Source organism: Jaculus jaculus, chromosome 4, assembly GCF_020740685.1.
Source record: "Jaculus jaculus isolate mJacJac1 chromosome 4, mJacJac1.mat.Y.cur, whole genome shotgun sequence".
Classification (NCBI taxonomy): Eukaryota; Metazoa; Chordata; class Mammalia; order Rodentia; family Dipodidae; genus Jaculus; species Jaculus jaculus.
The window spans coordinates 119,081,679-119,101,590 of record NC_059105.1 but is presented as its reverse complement, the minus strand read 5'-3'; the positions used below and the strand labels follow the sequence as shown (position 1 = coordinate 119,101,590).

The 19,912-nt window shown below is 40.6% G+C and overlaps 1 protein-coding gene across 5 annotated transcripts in view; it reads left to right on the top strand.

The window, feature by feature from the left end:
• The window catches only part of Mgat4a (alpha-1,3-mannosyl-glycoprotein 4-beta-N-acetylglucosaminyltransferase A), a 146,566-nt gene that overhangs the window by 107,488 nt on the left and 19,166 nt on the right, over positions 1-19,912 (top strand). For all 5 annotated transcript variants that reach the window (XM_045148103.1, XM_045148102.1, XM_045148101.1 and 2 more), the window contains exons 8-12: positions 4,281-4,356; positions 10,228-10,342; positions 12,212-12,342; positions 18,092-18,199; positions 18,319-18,512. In XM_045148103.1, coding sequence (XP_045004038.1) covers positions 4,281-4,356; positions 10,228-10,342; positions 12,212-12,342; positions 18,092-18,199; positions 18,319-18,512 — 624 coding nt within the window. The remainder of the gene's footprint in view (positions 1-4,280; positions 4,357-10,227; positions 10,343-12,211; positions 12,343-18,091; positions 18,200-18,318; positions 18,513-19,912) is intronic.

The following is a 19,912-nucleotide window of genomic DNA, read 5'->3' as shown; positions in this document are numbered from 1 at the left end:
CCCGGAAATGGTTTTGTTAAGAAGCAATGAAAACAGGATAAAGTTTTGACACCCCTGTTTTAAGACATCATGAGAAGTGTCCTCAAAGTTAATTTGGTAGCCTCAGGAATTAAGATAGTTTTTGTTGTTGTTATTGCTCAGAGGCAGGTTGGCCTTGATCCTGCTGCCTCTACCTCTGAAGTACTGGGATTAACTGTGTAAGTCATTATACCCAACAGAATCCTATCACTCTCAAGATCCCTAAGCTGTTTAGGGTCTTAGGGAGTAGACAGGTGAAAGGAGTTGGACAGGGGAGACCCTCAGCCCATTTAGAGTTCCCTTAGGGGGCTAGGTTTTCTTATCTCCCAGAAAGTATTCTAAACCAGGCACATGTGGAAAAGATTAATACTTTCCTTTTTTTCTCTCAAAAGTCAGAGAACTGCATTCCAACAAAGTGTTGGTCATCTTAGAGAAGGAGAGAACCCAAACTATATGTTATTTGTCATTCTCCTTTTCCTTGTCATTGCCATCTGGGTTGGGGCTGCCATGCCAGTGTGACCTTGTGGCATATTTCTTCATTTTTTCACTTCCCAGAGTCTACTATTTAAATCCTTACTAGTGGGCTGTAGAGATGGCTTAGTGGTTAAGGCACTTGCCCAAAAAGCAAAAGGACCCCGTTCAGTTCCCTAATACCTGCATAAAGGCAGATGCACAAGGTGGCACATGTAGCTGGGGTTCGTTTGCAGTGGCTGGAGGTCCTGGCATGCCTATTCTCTGCCTCTTCCCCCCATCAAATAAAAAAAAAAATATTAAATCCTTACTGGTGGGAACCTAAATCCAGTATTTGTGGATGTAGACTTACCAATGGGACCCTAAGGATCTATGGATTTTTATCCTTACTAATAGAACCCTGAATGTCTTTATGATCTAGATTTCCCTGGTTGATGTTAGCCTGCCTGTGCAGAATTCATGACTGACTCCTTTGGAGCTGTGCTTATGACACGTCTCAGCTGCACATTCACACATTTAGCCTCTAAGTATACGTCAGCCTGAAGCAGTCAGTGCCTGGATTAAGAAAGTCATACAGTAATTTACCATATGTAATACAGAAAACAAAAGGTGTCTACAGGCAGAACATCTAAATCCTCTTTTTATAAAAAAGTAAACCAGGAAATAACAGACAGATGCAGTCATTAGCAAGTATCTGAAATGACTGAGTACTCTGCTTAGCCCTAGGTGGCTAGCTTTCAGATCTTGGCTGGTGGACTTTAATATGGAGCAGATGACTGTCTTCCACCATGCTAGGATCTGCTGAGCAAAGCAGAGACACATAGTCACTGCCTGTGGAGTCTGGCTGTGATGCCTCTGCACTGCCACCCCATCGTTGTTTGCCACCTAGCTCAGGACACCTGTTGGTTTAGGTGCCCCATGCAGTTCCCACCATTGCTCACAGGTTCTTGCCCATGTAAGTGCGCACTCTATATGAATCCTAGACATTATGTCTATTTCTCCGAGGAACTATATCATGCAAAATTTATCTGCCAGGAAAGTGAGGGCTGCAGCTCATACCCAGGGAAGGTGGGAGCCTTGACAAGAAGGGGGAAAAGAAAACCATCTTGGGAATTTAGCCATGATAGCCATGGCTGGGGCTTTTTGTGGCCAGAAGAGCTAGGGAGATACCAGAAGCTCAGTAGTCATTCTTGCCACTTCCTTCCTGGTTATACTGACCGTGAGGTTAGTCTGGGTTAGTTGGTAGTCTTCAGAAAGTAAATCTCAGACTGAGTCCCCAAACATGATACCATTGGTGTGGTGTGGAGACATGCTGCTTGAATCTGTGTCCCAGGGCATTCTTGGCACAATCCCTGTATAGCAATGCCAGGTGGAACCTGCATTTGCCTTAGACTAGAATTGATCATTTACATTTAAAACCCAAATGAGTGTGTAATAGGTGCTAGGGGTCCATGAAAGTTCTTGTCCCCCAAACTGTAGGTTCATTTCCAACTTTAGTCAAAGAATTGAATAAAAAGACTGGAGCTGGAGAGATGGCTTAGTGGTTAAGATGCTTGCTTGCAAAGCTGAAGGACCTTGGTTCAGTTCCCCAGTACCCATGTAAGCTAGATGCACAAAGGGATACATGCGTCTGGAGTTCATTTGCTATGGCTGGAGGCCCTGATGCACCCATTCTCATTCTCTCTCTTTCAAATAAATAAATTAAAATTAAAATTAAAAAAAAGAGGATTGAGAAGGATAATTATTAAGTTATTATATTTATTGAGGGAAGTACAGAGCCAAGGAAAGGCACCCATGTAGCCAGAGATCCCACATGAAGGGCCTGAATAAAAGCACAGAAAGATAAAAGAAAGTTCAGGGAGCTCCTGCCATGTGGGGAGCTGGAGAGGGTAAAGGAGCCCACGGAGAGAAGGGCTAGGGCTATGGTTAGGGTTAGGGTCCTGGTCGCTCCTGGCTGGCCTAGGCCTAGCCAAGGGAAAAACTTACCCACAGTTGGAAGTTCACAAGTGATCAGACAGCCTGCCTTCCCCTTGCAAAGGTATTTATATCCTTTTAGTGGAGGTGGGCTGTCTTCTGGCTCAGGTGAACCAGAGGGGCAGCTGGTTGGTTAGGACTAGAGCCTGTCTCAGGAAGAGGTTAGCTCTGGCACCGAGTTCCGGGGGGCTGAACTTGACCAACCACAAGGTTTAAATCCTATGAAAGATCTCCCTCTCAGGAGGGGTCCTGATTGTGGAAAAACAGGTCTAGGGGAACTAGACAAGAGATAAGAAGTCAGATATTTTTGATTTCTAGCATGTGCAAACTTTGCTGTGCTTCTCGCCTTCAGGGGTCCAGTCACCTTAACTCTACCCCTCTCTCAAGTGTTACACAGAACAAACACAAATTAGTTTCTGACAAACTCAGTCAGTGTTCTAACACATAGCATTTACATTTTGCTATTGGAATTATAAGTAGCAGGAAAAAGAAAACAAAAAGTTTTAATACATGTCTCACAGAAACTTCCCAAGTCTACTACCTACCAAGTTTTTTTTTTTTTTTAATTTTTAAAAAATGTTTTTCAGGTAGAGTCTTGCTCTAGTCCAGGCTAACCTGGAATTCACTATGTGGTCTCAGGGTGGCCTAGAACTCAAGGTGATCCTCCTACCTCTGCCTCCCCAGTATTGGGATTAAAGGCGTGCACTACCACACCTGGTCCAAGTTTTATTATTTATTTGAAAGAGACAGAAAAAGGCAGAGAGCAAGAGAGAGAGAGAATGAGAATGGGTACACAAGGGCCTCCAGCCACTGCAAACAAACTCCAGATGCATGTGTACCTTGTGCATCTGGCTGATGTTGGTACTTGGTAGTTGAACCTGGGTCCTTAGGCTTCATAGGCAAGTGCCTTAACTGATAAGCCATCTCTCTAGCCCTATGCCAAGTTTGAAATATGCTCAGTTCCCAACCTGAAGGAAGGTGCAGAAGAGACAGTTAGGGGGCAGAACAGATTATACCTCCTGCTTATGATGTCAGGAAGCAGGAGGACACTTACCCTCTGGGGTCCTGGCCAGTGTGGCAGTATGAAACCAGAATTTTGGGGTTCCTCTTACCAATGCACTGATATAATAGAATAATTTAGGGCTGCCCCTGGATTCTTGTCTTAGGAATTCAAAGAATTAAAATCCACAGACCAGAGGATAAAGTTTAGATAGATTTTATTAGAATTAGAGAAGGAAAGAGGAGCGATTATAAAGAATAGGAGGCAGGAGTGGGTAAAGCCCCTTCTCCAGATATCTTTTTTTGTTGTTGTTGTTTTGTTTTGTATTTGGTTTTTTGGTTTTTTGAGGTAGGGTTTCATTCTGGCCCAGGCTAACCTGGAATTAACTATGTAGTCTCAGGGTGGCCTCGAAGTCATGGTGATCCTCCTACCTCTGCCTCCCAAGTGCTGGGATTAAAGGTGTGCGCCACCACACCCGGCTTTTTTTTTTTTTTTTTTTTTTTTGAGGTAGGGTCTCACTCTAGCCCAGGCTGACCTGGAATTCACTCTGTATTCTCAGGTGGCCTCAAACTCATGGCGATACTCCTACCTCTGCCTCCCAAGTGCTGGGATTAAAGGCACCATGCCCAGCTCAGATATCTTGAGGATTAGTGTTCTTTGGAATACATCAGGATAAAGGCTTCACTAGAGAAAAGTGACTGTCTATCCTATACGTTTGTCTGTATGTGTTACAATAAACACTTGAGGTAAATACAGCTAATCTTATTTTAATTAAATTTGAGTCTGATTTCTTACATGCTTTCTGAAACTGTTTCAGATGGCGAACAAAGCAAAACCTAGATTACTGTTTTCTAATGATGTATGCTCAGGAAAAGGGCATCTATTACATTCAGGTAAGTGGGGTTGTCCTTTTCTGTTCTTCACACATGTAAAGAAAAATATTGTCGATGGCATATTTTCATTAAAAAAGAAATCTTTGAAAGCACAAGCCCTCTTCAGCATTATGTGATCCTAATGATACCTTTTTGTTATTTATTTTTGGAGACAAGTTCTTGCTATATTATAGCCCAGGGTAGCTTTGACCTCATAATTCAACTGCCTCAGCCTCCCAAATGCTGGGCTTTAGAGGCCTGCACTGTTACACGTAGCTGATCCGAATGCTAACTGAGAAGGTCGAGGAGTAGAGGAGTCTCTCATGACTGTGAACATGTTGAGCTCGTGTGACCATGTTTAGCTCATTGGTCCTCTGTTTCCTTTGGGTTCCTCATTATTTCATCATCTCTTTCCTTCCTCTCTCAACCTGATGTGTGTGTGGAGGGGGTTTGGGGGACCTCTGTTACAGTCAGGTTTACATTGCTGGCAGAAAAAAACCTGACCAAGAGCAATTTGTGGGAAAAAAGGATTATCTTGGCTTACAGACTCTAGGGGGAAGCTCCATGATGTCAGAGAAAAATGATAGCATGAGAAGAGGGTGGACATAATTTCCTGGCCAACATCAGGTGGGCAACAGGAACAGGAGAATGAGCCAAACACTGGCAAGAGGAAGCTGACTATAACCCCCATAAGCCCGCCCCCAATACTACACTGCCTCTAGGAGGCTTTAATTTCCAAATTGCCATAGCTGGGGACCTAGCATTTAGAACATGAGTTTATGGGGGACACCTGAATCAAACCACCACAGGCTCCTAGCCATAGGACAAACTGAGGGTGTTTGTCTCCTCTCTCTCTGCTTTCTTCTTCTTTTTGTTTATTTTTCTTTATTTGAGAACGACAGAAAGAAGAAGGGGGAGAGAGAGAGAGAGAGAGAATGAGCGCCACCAGGGCCTCCAGCCATTGCAAACGAGCTCCAGATGCGTGCGCCCCCTTGTGCATCTGGCTAACATGGGTCCTGGGGAATTGAACCTGGGTCCTTTGGCCTTGCAGGCAACTGCCTTAAGAGCTGAGTCACCCCTCCAGCCCTATCTGGCACATTTTAAAGAATTATTTTCTTATAATTTGTAGTGTCCTCATGATAAAATAAATTTTGTAGGTCACAATACAGTTACAGTTATATGGAGTTAATGAAGTTAGCATGTAATTCTAAAACCCCGATTTTTGGCATTATGTCCCTGGTGTTTCATAGTGAAATAATCCTGTGACGTTGTGGATTTTAGGTTATCCAGTTAGCCAACAGTTTAAGGAATTCTAGGAAGTTGTTATTTCTCACAAACCTTATTTTCCTTAATGAATTAAGATTAAATTACATATCTGGAATTTCACTTAACCAAAGTGAAAGTGGTTCAAAATATCAGCACCCTCTATATTACACTAAGCCTTCCAGTTACTATTTTTCACTGTAAAGGTTAATTAGAAGCCAGGTGTGGTGGCTCATGACTGTTATTCCAGCACTTGGAAGGTTGAGGCAAGAGGATCTTGAGTTGTTAGCAGCTTGGGCTACATATTGCATGACCCTATCTCCAAAAGACAAAACAAAGAAATTATGAGGTCTTTTCCTTTGATGAGAGTGACAAGGAGAAACTCTAGGTCTTTCATAGGAGATTGCTGAACAGTGTGTCTGGGGACTTGCAGAGAAGAGAGGAAGTAAAAGGTCTGGCCTTACTGGAAGGCCATACATGCAGGATAGACGTTAGCTCCTTTTATGTTTGATTCAGGGCCAATGTATTAGTCAGCATTCTGTCGCTATATCAGAAACCCAAGATAATTAGCTTATGATGAGAAGGGTTGTTTGGGCTCATAGTTTTGGGGGCTTTGCCAAGTGATTGGTTGGTTTTGTTGCTCTTGGGTCTGTGCCGAGTTTGTTTGTCATGACAAGAGTGATATCCCTGAGCAGGATAGAAGTGGAAGGGCCTGGGTCTTACCAGGCATGAACTCTGAGACACCTAAAGATCTCTCACTAGATGTCACCTCTTAAAGATCCCTCACCTCTCATGAGCACCTTTCTGGGGACCAAGATTTTACACACAAACCTTTGGGGGACTTTCAAGATCCAAACTATAGCACCAGCTATATTCAGATGTGCAGTAACTCTTCCTCGATTCACAGGATAGAAGTGTAAATGATGAATATAGTTAGAAAAGCATTGTGTATGACATGAATTTTTCATCTAAAAACTTGGTGTTGGCAAGTCTCAATTGTCAACTTGATTGGACTTAACATCACCTAAGAGACAAATCTCTGGATATGTTTATGAGGGAGTTTCTAGATTATATTGATTGAGGTAGAAAACCCACCCTGTGTGTAGCACCATTCCATGGGCTACAGTCCTGGCTAAGTAAAAAGGAGAAAGTGAGCTGAGCACCTATATCCATTGTTCTCTGTTTCCTGAATATGGATGTAACATGACCAGTTACCTCCTGCTCCTACCACCATGGTGGACTATGCCCTCAGTACAAACCTTCCTTCCTTAAGTTGCTTTAGACAGGTATTTTGTTACAGCTATAAGAAAAGTAACCTTTACCTTAGAGCAGTCATAATTTTAGTTTCAAAATGATAAGGAAATAATTTTTATAAATCTCATCATTCTTAAATCTTGCTTTTGTTCGGGGCCAATATAGAAGTATGTGTATTATAGTTAAAAACTTAATATGGAAAGCCGGCCGTGATGGTGCACGCCTTTAATCCTAGCACTTGGGAGGCAGAGGTAGGAGCATCGCTGTGAGTTTGAGGTCAGCCTGAGAATACAGAGTGAATTCCAGGTCAGCCTGGGCTAGAGAGAGACCCTACCTCAAAAAACAAAACAAACAAACAAAAAGTTATTAAAAAAAACTTTATATGGAAAACTTTAAAGTACAGTCATGTAGCTTTTAAAATGTTTTCAGTTCACTAGGAATTGAGCTTGGGGCCTCATGCATGTTAGAGAAGCACTCATCACTGAACTCCATTCCCAGCCTCTTTGTGAAAATTTCATTTTACAATGGCCTCTAAGTTTCTTGGGCTGCCCTTGAACTTGGAATCCTCTTCCCTCAGTTTTCAAAGTAGCAGGGATTTTAAAGCTGTATCTCCACATCTTGCTTAGATAATTAGAGCATGGGAAGAATAGAAAGGAGGGCAATCAGGAAGCTTCTCAGAAGAGGTCATTGTATAAGATGGCACAACAGCAGCATGAGCTTGCATTTATTGCATGCTGACCGTGTGCTGCCACTGCTCCTGAGTTTATATTTTACACTTAATAATTCATTTGATGCAAACCCTTTTTGTGGGAATGCACAGAGCATTAAGTTTAGCATCTGAACTATTGTTTCATCTTTCAGAACTGAGAATTTATAATTACCAAACATTAATTCACCTTTCTATACCTTCCCCATGCCTTTAGTTTCCTCTTTTTTTAAAATTATTTTTGGTGTTTTAGATAATTCACATACAGCATTTGTCCATTTGTGACTGGCTTATCTCCATGTAGTAGTGTGTGAAAGCATTTCCCCAGTACCGTACAAATGCATAATATCCCATTGCATTTGCCACCCATGTTTTTCCCCATTCATCTTGTGATAGGCATTTGGGTTGCTGCCAGCTCTTGGCTATTGTGAATACTGCTGTGCCGAACACGAGAACACATCTTTGGGAGCTCCTACTTGGAATTCTTTTGGATATATGCCTAGAAATGGGATTGCTGATTCATATGGTGGTTCTATTTTTAATTTTTTAAGGAACCTCCATACTACTTTCTGTAGTGACTATAACATTTTATTTATTCATTACTTATTTTTATTTTTTCAAGGTAGGGTCTTGCTCTAGCCCAGGCTGATCTGGAATTTACTATGTAGTCTAAGGTGGCCCCAAACTCAATGGCGATCCTCATACCTCTGCCTCCTAAGTGCTGGGATTAAAGGCGTGCACTACCTCGCCCAGCTGCTATAAAATTTTATACTCCTGTCAACAGTGCGCCAATATTCTACCTATTCTATTTATTTATATCCTTAAAACACACTCTTTTTGGATCTTTCACTAATGGTTGTCCTCATGGGCATGTGGTAGCTTCTCATTCTCCTGTGCTTGCCCATATAGAATGTCATTTCATTAAGGACATGCATTTGTGCATCTTCCTTGAAGGAATGTTTATTCAAGTCTTCAGTCCATTTTTCAGTTAGGTTATTTGATTTTTGTTGTTATTGTTGGTTTATATAAGTTCCTTAAAACATCTGGTAAGCTGAGCAAGGTGGCACATCCCACTAATCCCAGTACTTGGGAGGCAGTGATAGGAGGATCGAAGTGAGTTCAAGGCCAGCCTGGCACTATAGAGTGTGATGTAGCCTGGGCTAGAGTGAGACTCTACCTTAAAACCCTTCCCTGCAAAAAAACAAAAACCTTCTGGATAACCTCCTCTTATTAGTGTACAGTTTGCAGATATTTTCTCTTGATTCTGTGTCATCTTTTCACAATGTTTCTTTTGACAAAACTGGTTCCCTGTTCTTTTCCTCCTTGCACTTCTCTTCACTTTTTGAGACAGGGTCTCAGCATGTAGTCCATGTTGGCCTCACATGAGAGAGCCTCCTGCCAAAGCTTCCCAAAGATACTGGGAATATTGCCACCACCCTTAGCTGAAATTTGTTAATTTGATGTCTCATCTGCCTGTGTTATTTGTGTTTTTTATGTCCTTGCCACATCCAATGCCCTGAAGCTTTTCCCTATGTTTTCTCCTAGGAGGAGTTTTATAATTTTAGCTTCACTTTAAGTTGCTAGTCCATTATTTAAAATTTTACATAAGGTATAAAGTAGGAGTCCAACTTCATTCTTTCATCAGGGAGTTCTGTACAGTTTCCCCAGCATCAGTTCCTGAAAATACTGTCCTTTTCCTAGTGTATATTCTTGGTACCCTGTGAAGACTTATGACTGTATGTTCAGTGGTTTATTTTTGCGCTCCCTACTTAATATCATTGATCCATATGGCTGTCTTTATGCTGATACCACATGGATTTGATTACCATTGCTTTACAGTATGTTTTGAAGTCAGAAAGTGAGAGAGCTCCAACCTTTTAATAGATTGATTGGCTATTTGTGTTCCTTTGAGATTCCAAATGAATGGATGGGTTATTTTTTTTTGTTGTTGTTTCTGTGAAAGATGAAGATGTTGGTAAGGATTGCATAAGATATGTAAATGACTTTGTATAGTTGAGGTGTTTAAATTTCTCATTGCTATTGTTACTATTTATTTTGAAAAACAGGGTTTTGCCCAACAACTTGCTATGTAGGTAATTTTTCCTGCCTCTGCCTTTTGAGTGTTGGAACTACGAGTATTATGTTACATGACCTCTTTGATTTCTTTTAGTAATGCTTTATAGGTTATACTGAATAAGTCTTTCACCTCTTTGGTTAGTTTTATTCCTGTTATTTTATCCTTTTTTTTTTTTTTTTTTGGAGGTAGAGTTTCGCTCTAGCCCAGGCTGACCTGGAATTTACTATGTAGTCTCAGGGTGGCCTCGAACTCGGTGATCCTCCTACCTCTGCCTCCCAAGTACTGGGATTAAAAATGTGTGCCACCACACCTAGCTGTTTTTGATACTGTAGTAAATGGAATTGTTTCAGTATTTTTTTTTTCATTAGTCATTGCTAGTGGGTAGAAATGACTATGTATTGATTTTGTATCCTAAGACTTGTGAAATCATTCATCATTTATGGTAGCATTTTTATGGATTCATACCAGATACACTGTTTTTGACCATTATTTTCTTGATTTTCATGATTAAAGCATAGTTGAGTTTTTCTACAGTAATGCCTGTTGACCTCTCTTTTTGGTTTATTAATATAGTTGTTCAATTTTTCTCTAGCTTGAAGATGATATTATTGTCAAACAGAACTATTTTAACACTATAAAAAATTTTGCACTTCAACTTTCTTCTGAAGAATGGATGATTCTAGAGTTTTCCCAACTGGGCTTCATTGGTAAGAAAATGTCTACTTTATCTACTTTTCAAGAACAACTGAATATCAGAATCTTATGCCATTTGCTTTTTTTGTAGGACAAACAAACAAAAAAGAAATAAAAAGGTATCTTTTTTTCTAGGTAGGTGGATTGGTTTTGAGAAAAGTTTAACTTGGGGAAAAGTTCTTTATGCAGAATATAGACTTCTACAGTGCAGCGGTTCCCCTAGAGACGCATAGTGTATGTCTGATTTCTTCTCTGATACCTTCGGGTTCTTTATCTTCATAGGGTTGGTTTTTCCAGGATGAATACCACAGTTGGTTTCTCATGTGAATTGATGGTATTTCATGCAGTGGGTGATGCTTGCATTCCGTGATTACCTTTTATTCATCCATTCTTTTTGTTAACTAGTTGGGGTACTTATTTAAATTTTTTTGGGGGGCTAGTGTTCCTAAATTAGCCAGCGAAAAATAATGTTTAAATTTGAACAAATTAAGGAAACTTAGAAATTAAAAAAAAAAACCTTAAATTCGGTGTGATACTGTACTCCTATACTGCCTATCTCTGCACTTGAAAGACTGAAACAGAAGGATCTTAAGTTCAAGACCAGGGTGGGCTACCTAGTGAAATCCTGTCTAAAAAGGCCTAGGGGATCAGCCTGGGCTAGAGTGAGACCCTACCTTGAAAAACAAAAACCAACCAAACAAACAAACACAAAAAAAGAGTTCACTACTTCTTTTTATATACAGATGACAGGTCAAGAGAATGTTTGCTCAAGCAAATTTGTTTCTGATAATGTGGGTATAAAATTACTCCTGATTTAAAGTTGAAAACACACGCTTCAATATGTTTAGTGTACACATTTTACTTTTTATACTCTATTTTTGCTAGCTCACACCTTTTTATTTTATTTTTAAAATTTTTTTTAATTGACAACTTCCATAATTATAAACAATATCCTATGTGTAGGTAGTGTCAGGCACTGTGAGGTCATGGATACCCAGGCCATTTTGTGTCTGGAGGAGTATGTTGTAAGGAGTCTACCCTTCCTTTGGCTCTTACATTCTTTCTGCCACCTCTTCTGCAGTGGACCCTGAGCCTTGGAAGGTGTGATTGAGATATTTCATTGCTAAGCCCACCTCTGTTACTTCTCAGCACCATGGTGCCTCCTTAGTCATCCCAAGGTCACTGCCATCTGAAAAGAGAAAGTTCTGTAGCCAAAAGTGATATTAGCATTAATATAAGGTTATGAACATTAAGAGAAGCACTTACCGGGCAGTTTGATGAGAATAGTATATACTTTTAGCCAGACAGCAGCAGACATTACACTCCTAGGGCTCATGACTAACCCTGTTATAGGTTTTCAGTATCAAGGATATATTCCCTCCCATGGAGCGGGCCTCCAGTCAAATTAGAGGGTTGTTGGTTTCACCCATAACAGACATGTCACTATTGCATCCATTGGCTCATTTGGCCTGGCTAGCCAAATATAAGGCTTGCAATGTCCACTGTTGATTTCATTCTATCTTCACTGGTGATTTCTCTCTCCCCCATGAACCGTGTGCAGCATGGCTTTCTTTTAGCTGGTCTACATGGAAGAGGTTATTAGCTCAGCTCCAGCAGGATTTCTCAGTGACCTTGCAGCCCAAGTATGTGGAGTCTTCAGCAATAGGGTCTTGCCATCTGGGAAACCAAGGGCCTCGCCAATGGCCTATAATGTTTGGGGGCACCAGGGACCTCCTTGGCCAACAACTTACTGGAAGGTATCCCATCCCTGGCACTGAAAATTTTCTAGTAACAATATATGGCTCCTGTGTGTTCCATTGTCCAAAAAAGTATGTACTTTTTATACTCTTTATTGCAGCAATTGACTGATAATTTCTTTTCAGGTAAAATGTTTCAAGCGCCAGACCTCACTCTGATTGTGGAATTCATATTTATGTTTTATAAGGAGAAACCCATCGATTGGCTTTTGGACCATATTCTCTGGGTGAAAGTATGCAACCCTGAAAAAGACGCGGTAGGTTACTTTTTCATTAGGGTGGAGGATCTTTTTTCTTATTGTTGCTTTTTTTTGGGGGGGGGGCGGCTACAGGATCTCATTGGGAACCCCAGGCTGGTCTCAGTTAGCTGGGTGCTGGAATTACAGGCTGGAAATTTATTATGAAAATAACTTCTAGAAAGACAATTTTTGCTAGTGAACAGCTAAGAAAGACAGCTGCAAGAAAACTGTTTCCTCTCCAAATGCTTGTCTTCTTACTGATGCTAATAGAGATTTATAATAATACTAGAAAGATTTGTAAACAGTGGAAAATCTCTTAAAGCAGGAAGATGTGTTTCCAAGCAATGACCTTATGTCCTGGTAAATGTTTATAATGTCTTAGACTTTGTTATTCTGTTACTATTGGCTGTTGATATTGATCAGAACCATCCTCTGGGTATGTTTTCTTCATATTCTCTGTCAAATGCCTTTTTTTTTTAAGTTTATTTGCCAGCAGAGAGAAAGAGAAAGAGAGAGAAGAGGAAGGAAGGGAGGGAAAAAGAGTGGGCACATCTCTAGCTTCTGCAAAGGAAAACCAGATGCATGCACCACTTTGTGCATCCAGCTTTAAAAGCTTTACATGGGTACTGGGGAATCAAACTCTCATTGTTAGGGTCTGCAAGCAGGCACCTTAACTGCTGAACCGTATTTCCAGCCCTCGAATGCCCTTGTATAAAATACTTTTTTTTTGTTGTTCATTTTTCATTTATTTATTTGAGAGCGACAGACATAGAGAGAAAGACAGATAGAGGGAGAGAGAGAGATTGGGTGCGCCAGGGCTTCCAGCCACTGCAAACGAACTCCAGACGCGTGCGCCCCCTTGTGCATCTGGCTAATGTGGGACCTGGGGAACCGAGCCTCGAACCGGGGTCCTTAGGCTTCACAGGCAAGCGCTTAACCGCTAAGCCATCTCTCCAGCCCATAAAATACTTTTGAGATAATATCAGACCCTAATGATACAGGGAGCTATTTATCTAAAACCAGGTTCTGGGGTGCTTAGGAATAATTCTGGAACCCCAAACCCTGAGGTTGTGTCTGTTAATTAACCAAAGAATTGGCAATCCAGACTAAAAATCACCACATTTTATTTGGATGTAACAGGGATGTCTGGGAGAGAAAAAAGCCAAGAGAGTTGGAGGGCCAGGGGGAAGAGAAGGGCAAGCAGCCCAGTGAGGGAAAATACACTACTTGGCCCTGTAACCAAACATGGACCTTGGATTTAAAAAAAAAAATAAGTGAGAAGGGGTTAAACAAACAAAACAGAAACATAAACATGTGCTTCCAGAGTTTAAAAAATAAAAACAGTAATAAAAAGTATCCTTTCTCAGCCAGGTTGCCAGGCTGGTTGAAAGATAGATAATCTTACCCTTGCAAAGATCCAAGCATGGAGTTGTATGCAGCTCAAGAGCCAGAGAGGAGAAACAAAAACAGTTCCCGTGAGTTTTAAGTTGGAGGGCACACTCCAGCAAATAATTGCCACCCCTACATCTGCCTGGCAGACACTGAGTTCCACAACTAAAGCAGAGGTAGGCAGGACACCCTGATGTAGGCCTGGTGAGGGTGTGATGTTGCAAGTGGGCTGGTTCATGTCTGGCTCCCTAAAAAAAAAAATCTAACCTAGCCCATCACACTAATACATCTGAAAAGTAAGGTTAAATAGTAATATTTTGTGTAAAAACAATAAATCCAAGTGCTCTGAGTGTGACTTACAAGGGACATAGGAATGTGACAAGGAAGTTAAAAGTAATTTTTGTTTTGATCATCAGGTATAGTGAGTTATTTCTGAAGAAATATTACTATAAAAAGTAATTAGACACACTTCCTTGTCCAATTTGAATTGTACCTCTGAGGGGAATTAATACAACTCCTTACTTATCTGGTATAAGTAAACAAAATGTAACAGCCCACTTCTTAGCAATGGTGGTTAGTTTTAATGAGCAAATAGGCACATAGCATTTGTAGTTGACTTACCATAAATTGTACCTAAAAAGCATATATGTAAGTTGATTTCATGGTATAATGACATTCCCTAAACTAGTGTGACTTTTTACAATATATATATTTATTTATTTATTAGAGATGGGGTGGGGGAGAGAGAAAGTGAGGATAGGCACTCCAGGGCCTCTAGCCACTGCAAAGGAGCTCCAGATGCATGAGCTACTATGTGCATCTAGCTTATGTGGGACCTGGAGAATCAAACCTGGGTTGATAGGCTTCATGGGCATTCACCTTAACCACTAAGCCATTTCCCCAGCCCTAGTGTGATTTTTTAAGATACTTCTTCATGGTGTCTATGAGCCATTACTACATTCTTCTCTCTCTCTTAACTTTTTAAAAGCATATCTTATTTTTATTTATTTATTTGAGGGAGGGAGAGAGAATGGGCATGCCAGGGCCTCCAGCAACTGCAAATGAACTCCAGACACATGCACCACCTTGTGCATCTGGCTTACGTGGGTTCCTGGGTAATCAAACCTGGGTCCTTTGGCTTTGCATGCAAGTTGTCTTAACCATCAAGCCATCTCTCCAGCCCTCTTTTTTTTAACTTTTTTATTGACAGCTTCCATAATTACAGACAACAAACCATGATAATTCACTTCCCACCCCTCCTTTCCTCCTCACAAATCTACCTTCTATCATATACCCTCCCCTTTCAATCAGTCTCTTTTATTTTGATGTTATCATCTTTTCCTCCTATTATAATGGATCTTATGTAGGCAGTGACAGGCACTGTGAGGTCATGGGTAGCCAGGCTATTTTGTGTCTGGAAGACTGCATTGTAAGCAGTCCTACCCTTCCTTTGGCTCTTATATTCTTTCTGCCACCTCTTCTGCAGTGGACCCTGAGCCTTGGAAGGTGTGATAGAGATGTCTCAGTGCTAAACATTCCACTGTTATTCTCAGAACTATGGTGCCTTTTGAGTCATCTTAGTGGTCACTGCCATCTGAAAAGAGAGGCTTCTTAACCAAAAGTGAGAGTGGCATTAATATGTGGGTATGGACATTGAGAAAAATGCTTACTAGGTAGTTTGGTGAGCATAGTATATGCATTTAGCCAGACAATAGCAGGCATTACTCCCTTAGGGCCCATGACCCTCCAGCCATAGGATTTTGACTAGGTTTTCAGTACCAGGCCTGCATTCCCTCCCTTGTTGCAGTCCTCCAGTCCAATTAGAAAGTGATTGGTTTCCCCCCGCAACAGATATACCATTTTTGCACCAGTTGGCACTTTTGGCCTGGGCAGTCTTAAAGGCTTGCAGTGTCCACTGCTGTTTACCACTGTTAATGACTTCTCTCTCCTATAGGGCTTCATGCAGCGTTGCTTTTTCCAATTTTCTGTCAGCTTGTCTACAGGGAGAAGATTTTCAGCTCAGCTCCAGCTTGGTTTCTCAGCTACACTGTTTCTTTACAGATAATAGCCAAACTGCACAACACATTATTGGAGCAAATAATGGAACAGAATGAAATAGTAATGTACATTCCAAAATATAAATTGATTAGAACAAATCTGGCATTCTTTATTTGTTTGTTTATTTCTCTCTCTCCTCTTTGAGTGTGTGTAGAGCTGGGGGTTGAACCGCTTGCTAAGCAACTATACTCTACCACTAAGTGATATTCCTAGCCCTGAACAAATAATTTTTAAGCTGTAAACCCTTATTTATGTTTTTCTGGTGACTTGCAAAAATTTTTATTGCAAGATGCAAAAGCATGAATGTCAGTTTACCCTTTACACTGTTGCATTGAATTCATCCTGTATAGTTATATCAACTCTGTTGTTGAATTATAAAGTAATGAGTTGAAAAACTTTTGTAGTAAAAATTAAAACCATAATGGTCTGGAGAGATGGCTTATCAGTTAAGGAACTTGCCTGTGAAGCCTAAGAGCCCAGGTTCAATTCCCCAGAACCCACATAAGACAGATGTACATGGTAGCACATGCATCTGGAGTTCGTTTGTAGTAGCTAAAAACCCTGGGCACACCAATTTTCTATCTGCCTCCCCTAAAATAAATAAATAAAAATGTCTTAAAAATCATCCATAAATGTGAGTACCCGACCCTTGGAGAGTCTTAATCTGTTTCTTCCCTTGGCTAGTCCTTGTTTTCTTTATAAGTTTTTATTGATTTATTTGTGAGGAGAGATTGAGAAATGCGAAAAGGAAAGGGCAGGCCAGGGCCTCTTGCCACTGCAGATGAACTCCAGAGGCATGCACCACTTCATGGATTTGGCTAATGTGGGTACTAGAGAGTTGAACCTCAGCCATGAGGCTTTGCAGTCAAGTCAAGTGTCTTTAACCACTGAGCTCTCTTTCCACACCCCCCCCCCCAGTCTGTTTTTCTATGGCTTTATTCTTCAGTTGCTTTCCCTAGAATGACAAGGAAGCTGTAACTGCCTCCTTGCTGGCCTCTGGAACCTCTCTCTGGGAAGGGCTGTAGAGTTTAAATTGTCTTTGTTCCTCCCAATGGAGGAGCATCATCTCATCGGCTCTTCAGAGTGATGCGCCAGGTCTCAGACACTGCTGGTGATTCTTCTCTGCTCCTCTCCTTAGCTTCCCTCTCCTACTGTGTTTGCTTTTCCTTTAGTCTTACCCTCTTCATTCCCACCTGAGTGTGAAAACTAATTGCCTCTCCTCTGTTGTAGTGTTACCTTTATTAAATGCCCTGAAGTGGACCCCTTGAGAAGAATTAGGTATTTAACCTTTCGTCAATTACTGGATGTCTTCCAGAGTGGAAATACCTTACAAACACATCTTTTTCAATCTGTTTTTGGCTTCAGATTTATACTAGTCATTAATGAAAATTCACAATACATATCAAAATAGCCGCAGATCTTCGAAACATGAGTTAGCTTTGTGTACAGCTCTAGTGGCGCATGTACCATGACGTCTGGGCTGGGAGTTTAAACTATGTTCAGTGGATTTACTCATGGAATTTACAGGATCAGTTCTGTGCTTAGAGTACAATCATTGCTTCCCATTTTAATGTTTCATTCATGCTGCAAGACATGCCTTTTCATTGTGTACAGTTTCTTCATTATGTTATCAAGTTAAAATATTTTGCATATTCAAGGGCTGCAGAGATGGCTCAGCAATTAGGGCACTTGTCTGCAAAGCCTACCAACCTGAGTTTTGATTCCCCAGTACCAGTGTAAAGCCAGATGCACAAGGTGGCCATTGCATCTGGAGTTCATTTGGAGTGGCTTGAGGCCCTGGTGCAGCCTTTCTCTCTTCTCTCTCTCTCTCTCTGCTTTTAAGTAGATAAATAAATAAATAAAATATTTTGCATAGTCAAACCAAGCCTTTAATTTGCACACCTTAATCCTAAAAATCAACTATTTATTGGCATCTCTTTAATGATGGTTAATATTACCTCCCTCCCCTTTAGACCCAGCTGACTTGGAATTCACTATGTAATCTCAGGGTGGCCTTGAACTCATGGTAATCCTCTTACCTTTGCCTCCCAAGTGCTGGGATTCAAGGTGTGCACCACCGTGCCCAGCTTAAACCCTTCATCTTTACCTTAGCTGTACTTATCTTCAATTTCTGGACCCTGGCTATTTATCAAGTAGGTAGCAATTCTCTTAGGCATCAAAGACCATGAAAAGCATATGATTTGGAATTATGGCTTAAATTTATATTTCTTACTGATAGTTTTTCTATGTGACATTTTTTCAGATAAGGACAAATTTTAACCTTACTATATGAAAATAAGATGTCTTTTTTAATGTTTAGAAACACTGTGATCGACAGAAAGCAAATCTGCGAATTCGTTTCCGACCATCCCTTTTCCAGCATGTTGGGCTGCATTCATCACTATCAGGAAAAATTCAGAAGCTCACGGTTGGTGATTTCATTAATTTACTCATGGATGTACAATTTGATATATAGTATACAGATATTTCTTTTTAAATATAAATAAGCTAAATTTTAATAATGTATATATCTTTCTTTCCTCCCAGGATAAAGATTACATGAAACCATTACTTCTTAAAATCCATGTCAACCCACCTGCAGAGGTGTCTACATCCTTGAAGGTTTACCAAGGACACACACTAGAGAAAACTTATATGGGGGAGGATTTCTTCTGGGCTATCACCCCAGTAGCTGGAGACTACATCTTGTTTAAATTCGACAAGCCAGTCAGTGTAGAAAGGTAAGTGCCTACTGAAATATATTTTTTGTCTTAGAATTCAGATCTCATGATGTGGTTTATGATAGCCTGTGTTTTCTGTACAACAGAGGTGAGGACATGATGGATCTCAAAATTCTGGGTAATAAATTAAATTTATACAGTTGAGTATTAAAAATGCACAAGTGTTTAGTTATAACTCAGTATTTGACATATTTGGTAAAGTCTGTTATCATCTCTGGACTTTTACTTATTATATAATTTTTGTTAACAAATATTTTATTTACTTATTTATTATTTATTTTTCAGTTTTCTGAGGTAGGGTCTCACTGTAGCCTAGGCTGACCTGGAATTCACTATGTAATTTCAGGGTGGTCTCAAACTCATGGTGGTCCTCCTACTTCTGCCTCCTAAGTGCTGGGATTAAAGGTATGCACCACCATGCCTAGCTAACAAATATTTTATTTATTTGAGAGAGAGAAAGAATGGGTACACCATGGCCTCCAGCCACTACAAATGAAATCCAGACACATGAGCCACCTTGTGTGCCTGGCTTAAGTGGCTACTGGGGAATCAAACCTGGGTCCTTTGGCTTTAAAGGCAAATGACTTAACCACTAAGCCATCACTCCAGCCCTTTCTTACTCTTACTTAGAACTCTCTCTCAAAACTTTTAAATAGTTTTCATGTCCTTATCTTAGAATATCCTTTAAGACATGAGAGCTAGTTGATTAGCTTAGTAATTGAAATAATAGACTATCACTTTCTTCTGGTGCCAGATTGCGTTTAGTACACCATGGAAGAATGTACTTTTTTTCTTTCTTTCTTTTTCTTTTTTTTTTCCTGTTTTTGGCTTTTTGAGGTAGGTTCTCACTGTAGCTCAGGCGGACCTGGAATTCACTGTGTCATCTCAGGGTGGCCTCGAACTCACAGCAATCCTCCTATCTCTGCCTCCTGAATGCTGGGATTAAAGCCATGCACCACCATGCCTGGCCTGAAGAATATACTTTTTTCCCCTCAATTTTATTAAACATTTTCCATGATTATAAGAAATATCCATAGTAATACCCTCCCTCCTCCCCTTTCCCCTTTGAAATTCCATTCTCCATCACATCCACTCCCCATCTCAATAAGTCTCTCCTCTATTTGGATGCCATGATCCTTCCCTCCTCTTGTGATAGTCTTGTGTAGGTAGTGTCAGGCACTATGAGGTCATGGATATTGAGGCCAATTTTTTGTCTGGAGGGAACATGTTGTAAGGAGTCCAACCCTTCCTTTGGCTCCTTCATTCTTTCCACCACCTTTTCTGCATTAGACCCTGAGCCTTGGAAGGTGTGATCGAGATGTTACTCGGTACCCTAGTCACTTCTTTTGAGCACCATGATACCTTCTGAGTTGTCCTAAGGTCACTGCCATCTGAAAAGA